The following is a 6,809-nucleotide window of genomic DNA, read 5'->3' as shown; positions in this document are numbered from 1 at the left end:
CGCAGCTGGGAAGGCTTCTATTCACTAAGTGCAGCCTGTTCCCTGTGTCTTTGCCTCCTCAGGACAAGAGTGCTCTCTTAGTCACCTGTGTGTGATGAGCATGGTCTTCCCTTCCATGGAGTGTCTCACTCCCACAGAGTGTAATTGGCTAGTGTGATTTTGAGGGCACTCTGATGGCTGAAGAGTTTTGGAGACAAGTCAAGGGTCTTACCCACTGTAAATAATCTCCTGCAGTAGGACTTGGTCTTGTGGAGTGATTTGATTCAACCGTGCCCACCTGCCATGTTACTGAGAGACATGCAGGTCCTCTTACAAAGCACTGGAAATGCCACATCTGAAAAATACACAAACCACAGTCACATTGTCCAGATCAGATTAGAACAGATCTCCCATGCAGAAGAAACATGGAAGTGAAGGAAATAAGTGCTGCCCAGAGGGGAAAAGGAGCAGGGCACCTGGAGGAGACTCACCTTTAGACAGGATCAGGACACTGCCACTTCCTCCCAATTAGGCAGCTGCTTCCCCTGGAGTCTCTTGGAAGATTTCTGGAGTAGAACCTTCTTCTGTTGCTCCTCTTCCCTGCAGAACAAACAGTGGCAATTATATGTATCCAAGTGGAAAAGCAGAGTATAATATCCTGGTCCCATTAAGTGCTTGGTGATATACATATAGAAGCCTTGTGACCTTTGCTAGGTCTGTGCCTTCGCTCACGTCACACCCTATCACAAACCCCAGGCAGCTCTTCTCATGGTCCATCTAAGCAGTTTCATATATTCTTCATTCCTTTTGTGTCTGTGATGTGCCAATCACCTACAGGTGCTCTGAACCCTCCCCATTACTGATTGACATGAGAAAAAAATGAGCTCCTGGGCTTGGCTTTCTTGTATGGAGCTCTTGTCTATTTCTTCTTTTTTTAAATATTCATTTTTTTTGTTGTAGTTGGACACAATACCTTTATTTTGTTTATTTATTTTTACATGGTGCTGAGGATTTAACCCAGGGCTTCGCACATGCTAGGCAAGCCCTCTACAGCTGAGCCACAACCCTAGACCTCTTAACTGTTTTTCCAGTTTTTCTGTAATTGCCTGGAGATGGAAGTGCAGTGGTGTGGAGAAGGAGAGACAGATAGCTTGAGCTACAGTGCTGGAGGGAGACTACCACACTTCCAATACTCACCTTTGCATGGATCCTTCTGCCCGCAGGCTGGTTAAAGTCCCCTGTGTTCTGGAGATTTGCAGGCTTTTTGGTGCCTGGTTCTCTTTCTCCTTTGGGCCCAAGGGTTGTGGGGAAAGTGCCCCATCCCAGCACTTCATTGGGCATCTTCTGATCCTGGCTCTGTGTCCAAAAATCCCACAGTTCTTGCCCTTCACCTGTGGGTAGAAAATGAAATTCTCGGTGTATCAGCAGAACCACAGCCATGGCTCCATTACCAAGAAAGGACAGATTTTCTAGTTTGAGTTCAGTACTGAATTTTTAGGAGGGATTCAGATGGGGGACCTATTGATTACTATGCTATTTGAGATTCTAGGGTCAATCCCAAAGCATAGATTTGACAGGGGCACAAGTAGGAAGAACTGTAGATCCTGAAACAGGATGTGGAGTCAGGTTTCAACAAATGCACAACATCCTGGCTGGATATGATACTTATTTGGAGATATAGTGGACTCTGGCAGCATTTCAACAGACCAGTTGGCCTGGTGAGGAGTTCACAGTCTAGGCCCTCAGGGGACTGGGATGAACAATTCAATTACAGAGATAGAAGCATGCAGGATCTAACCCAGGCTCATTGATTCAAGTCACCCCCTGGCTCTCCATATACCTAGGCCTCCACTTACCTGGGGTCCTCCTCCTCTGGTGGGGGAGCCCTGGGACCCACTGCTGCCTTTCACATTCTGGGTTTGATGGGTCTGTGTGGCTGAGGCTGTGGGGAATGACCCATCCACTGCCTCATCTCCTTGGAGTCAGGTCTGCCTTCCTCAGGGGCTTGCTTTTAGAATTTTCTGAGTTACAAGGAAAAGAATAGAAAAAATATCATATTCACAGAGAAACAAATACTTTTCCCCTGTACACTGAGCAGAACTCATGACCATAGAGTCAAGTCTGTTACCCTCAATGTGATGTCCCTTTGCCAGATGATTCTATATTTCTTTTCAAGAAACACTGAATCTTTGAAAAGTGAAGGGGAGAAATTTTTAAAAAATGTTGCTAAACTAATGGAAATGGGATTATAATATAGCAAAACTTGTGGGATGCCACAATAGGGAGCACTAAAAGGGAAGCTTCTAGCAGTGAGTGCCTAGTTATATATATACATTTAAATACATATATATATGTGTGTGTGTGTGTGTGTGTGTGTGTGTGTGTAATCTCCAATAAACAGCCTAAGGAAACACCGAAATCCAACACAGTAGTACAAATGAAATAATAAATATCACAAAAGAAAGGAAGTGAACACACAAAAACAATGATACATAACACAAAGAACTGTTGTGATGAAATAATAAATAAAATTGAAAAACCTGTTGCTAGAGGAACCAGAAAATATAAACAAAAATAACAGGGGGGAGGAGGGTGACCTGAATAAATTAGAGATGACAGGAGACATTGCAACTGACACCATAGAAACTCAGAGAATCCTGAATCATGAGGAATTCTTTAATATACGTATATAAAATAAATTTGAAAATCTTGAGGAAATGGACAAATTTCTGGGCACACATAACCTTTCAAAAATGACCTCAGTATATATTGAAAAAACAAGAATGGAATTGAACCAGTTGTGGTAAAGATTCTCCCAAGGAACATCCATGGGTAGAGAGGATCACTGCTGAGTTTTAGTAAATTTTAAAGAGGTTCTAAAAACAATGCTTCTCAAAATGCTTCTGTGCAGTTGAAAGGGGGGGACTTTTAGAAACCTGTTCTGTGGAGCCAACATTCACCTGTATATTTACCCAAATTGAGGAGGGCACAAGAGAAAAAGCAAAAAATAAACTAACCACTCATATCAGCCATTAGGAAGGAAATCCTGCCATTGTTAAGAGCTTGCCTGCAACTGGAAGATGCGACGTCCTGGGCTCCAGTGCTTTCTCTCCTGTGTGGAAACTGAAGGAAACAGATGACCCAAAGGTAGAGGAGGGATCACCAAGGACTGGGAAGGGTGTGGCCAGGGTGAGAGATGGAAATTGAAGACAGAAGGAGGGGAAATGGGTAGAAGGTGGATGAACAGGGGAAGGCTTGACATGTGTGTGGATGGAACTACCAGACTGAAGCGCATTAATTTGTTCAATTTACAGTTTAAAATGCCCAGGGCAAAAATGACCAGTTTCCATAGGACTCCTCCACCTGCCCATAGAACCCAGAATGGTGGAGTAGGTTTCCTCTGAAATTTGAATCTTCCTGCAGTCATTAAAATGTTGAGTGATTAACATTATCTTTCTCAATGCAAACACCTCTGTTGAAAATGAAGTGATGCTTACCCAAGGACCTACACCTCCATCGTTTCCTGTTTCTCCTCTACTCTTTTCCCCAGCCATAATCTGAAGAACCCATTGGGAAGGGAATCCATCCTGAGGTCCATCTGTCCACCCCTGGTCTGTCAGCAGGTTGTCAGGCAGGTGGCTGCTGGGCAAACACCACAGGAGCAGAGTCAGCTTCCTAGATGTCAGAGAAAAGGGAAGGACATTGGATACTGTCCTGGGGCCATGGGATCAGATGCCTTGACTAATGCAATCAACCTAATCCCTGTGGACATTCCTGTTAAAAATGACTCACACATTTGCATCTCAGTTCTGTATTCCATGTATCTGATTTGGAAATCATTGGGTCCTGGATCAATATTACTTACCTGGACATCTGTGTAAACCTTTCTGAGCTAATACTTGTTTATATACAGGTTCACCAAAACAACACTCAAATGATTCTCAGGCACTTAGTAGACAAGAAATGAAAGATAATATTGAGTTTCTATGAATTTGGGTTACTGTGGTCTGAAGGATGATTTTTATGTCTCTACACTTAAATATGCATTTGTTAAAAGAAATACATTTGAGTGGTTCAAGAGTTTGTAAGAAATACATAATTGTGAGATGAATGATATGATTTCAGTTTTTCCTTTAAAAGTCCAGGTCTTTATCTTCCCCTCTAGAGTTTGGAATAAATAACTTGTGACTTGAAAATGATGATTTTTTTGAAAACTGGTGGTGGACTCCTCACATGTACATAATTTTCTAGAAGTTTTGTTAAAGACTCAAATATAGAGATGAATAAAACATTGGTGATATTCTGAGAAATCATTTTGCAATCTGTTCTTTGAAATTCTTCTCTGGTTTCCAGATTTTGATTATATCTGTCAATACTTGGACCCCACCCTGGGCGGAGACATGGGTTCCATACTTTCCTTCAGAGCCGTCCACAAGCGGCATACACAGAAGGCTGTCCATTTTATAAGCCAACAGAGGTAGACAAATACATTTCAAACTATGTTCCAGATCATTCCACTGAGGAATGCAATTTGAAAGAGGTAAGGAACCAGAGAATGAACACCTTCATCCATTAATCTTATTTAAACTATTAATGACCCTATATGAGTGCTGGCATTTGGGTGGAGAAGTCTGTACATATGATACATGAGTACTGGAAGGAACATTATCGTGAACATAATAGAAACTTATTCTAACTGGTATTCCCTGCCTTGTTGATATTTCTTCCAAAGACAAGCAGGCATATTCCTAAGGACTTCCTTTTGAATTCAAAACCATCATGAAAATGTGTCAGGACAAGTCCAGCATGACTTGGTTCATTGAGAAGGAATTGAAATGTATATTTTCCTCAGGAAAGTGGTTTAAAAATTAAAAAAAAACATTTTAATAAGTAAAAACTTCACTATCTCTGAGATATTACCAATATGAAATTGTGCACACCTCAAAATGTTTATGAAATGTGCTTATAAAAATGCTCCTGGGATCCAGGAAGTGAGTTGACCACACCCAAATCCCTAATCCTATTAAGTGTTTGCTGATGATTTGCGCATCTGGCAGGAAGTTAGTGGGTGTGGTCAGGAGGCTGAGCTATAAAAGGCTGAAAACATGGACCAGGCTGTCATTTGAAGGCCAGCTCCAAAGCAGAAGCTCTCTCCTCTCGAGATTCAGCAGGGAAACCTGGTGGTCACTGCTCCTGGAGACATGGAGGCAGCTTCACTCCACTGTGGAGGTGAGTCTCAGTTTCATGACTGTATAAAACCTGAATGGTCATCAAATGCAGCTGATGCTAAAGTCTATTCGGGTCCTTCTCTACCTGCAGAGTTATCCTTGTCACCTTGCCCTGACACACACTTAAATAAGAATTCAGCTCCTGTGGGGCCACTGCTGGCTCCTAGAGGGAAACTTTGTCTGAACTGGCAGAGACCGTCCGCAGCTGGTGCTGGGCTGCAGAACATGGGAAACACTTGCTACGTGAATGCAGCCCTGCAGTGCCTGACGTACACAGCTCCCCTGGCCAACTACATGCTGTCCCAGGAGCACTGCCAACGCTGTCCTCGTCACAGGGTCTGCATGCTGTGTGTGATGCAAGCCCACGTGACACGGGCTCTCTGCCACCCTGGGGATGTCATTCAGCCCCTGCCTGCTTTGGTTGACGGCTTCCACAATTCCCGGCAGGAAGATGCCCATGAATTTCTGCTCTTCACTCTCCATGCCATGCAGAAAGCATGTCTGCGTGGGCACAAGCAGCCAGGTGCTCACCCCAAGGACCCTACCCTCATGCGCCAGATATTTGGAGGGTGCTGGAGATCCCAAATCAAGTGTCTCCACTGCTGTGGCCTTTCAGACACTTTTGACCCCTACCTGGACATTATGCTAGACATCACGGCAGCTCCCAGTGTGCAGCATGCACTGGAGCACTTGGTGAAGCCTGAGTGGCTGGAAGGGGAGAACGCCTACCAGTGTGGTGTTTGTCAGAAGAAGAGGCCAGCCTGCAAGACCCTGACCCTGAAGAAGGCACCAAAAGTTCTTATGCTTGTATTGAAACGGTTCTCAGATCTCACAGGGAAAAAATTGCTAAGCACGTGCAGTATCCTGAGTGTCTTGACATGCAGCCATAAATGTCTCAGCAGGGCAGAGGCCCACTGGTGTACCCCCTCTATGCTGTTCTGGTCCATGCTGGGGTGAGTTGTCACAGTGGACATTACTATTGTTACATAAAAGCTGGCAATGGCCACTGGTACAAAATGAACAATGCTAAGGTAGTGGCCTGTGACATTACTTGTGTCCTGAGTCAGCGTGCCTATGTCCTCTTTTATGTCCAGAAGAGTAAACTTGAAAGTGACCATGGGAGTGTGTCCCTAGGCAGGAAACCAATAGTTCTTGGGCCTGAGGACACAATCTTGGGAGCCACCCAAGGAGAGCTCCAAGGAGACTCCTATAGCAAAGCAGTAGAGCCAGAAGAGCACTTGGTGGATATAGCTACTGGAGAAATCACTTTGGATCAGTGGAAATTTCTCCAAGATCAGAACTGACCAAAGTCTGAATTCAACCTCAGGAAAGTGGAATTCACTCTGCCTCCCAATGTTATCATAATTCACCAGTCAAGACACAGAGGAAGTCAGAGCATAGATGATAAGCAGGAAAAATACAAGCAGAGCAAGGATAACAAGTACAGAGTAGGTGAGGAGTTGGTGAACACTGGCCAACTCCTGTGTGTTGCAGGAAGGGCCAGAGCCACCAAGAAGAAGAACAAGCAGGGCAAGAGGACAGTAATTGTGGTCTAGCAATCCAGTACAAAGATTACCCATGTGCATACACACCAAGATGAAG

General features: G+C 44.1%; 1 protein-coding gene across 1 annotated transcript; it reads left to right on the top strand.

Annotated features, from left to right (window-relative positions):
* Nucleotides 1-5,180: 5,180 nt before the first annotated feature.
* On the top strand, nt 5,181-6,511 carry LOC143397388 (ubiquitin carboxyl-terminal hydrolase 17-like protein 17). Its single transcript, XM_076853443.2, is given in 3 exon segments — nt 5,181-5,208; nt 5,413-6,051; nt 6,054-6,511. Coding segments are annotated over 3 exon segments (1,125 nt in total).
* Nucleotides 6,512-6,809: the final 298 nt, after the last annotated feature.

Source organism: Callospermophilus lateralis, chromosome 4 (assembly GCF_048772815.1).
Source record: "Callospermophilus lateralis isolate mCalLat2 chromosome 4, mCalLat2.hap1, whole genome shotgun sequence".
NCBI classification, from domain to species: Eukaryota; Metazoa; Chordata; class Mammalia; order Rodentia; family Sciuridae; genus Callospermophilus; species Callospermophilus lateralis.
The sequence above is the reverse complement of the archived record's forward strand: the minus strand, read 5'-3'. Positions and strand labels throughout refer to the sequence as shown.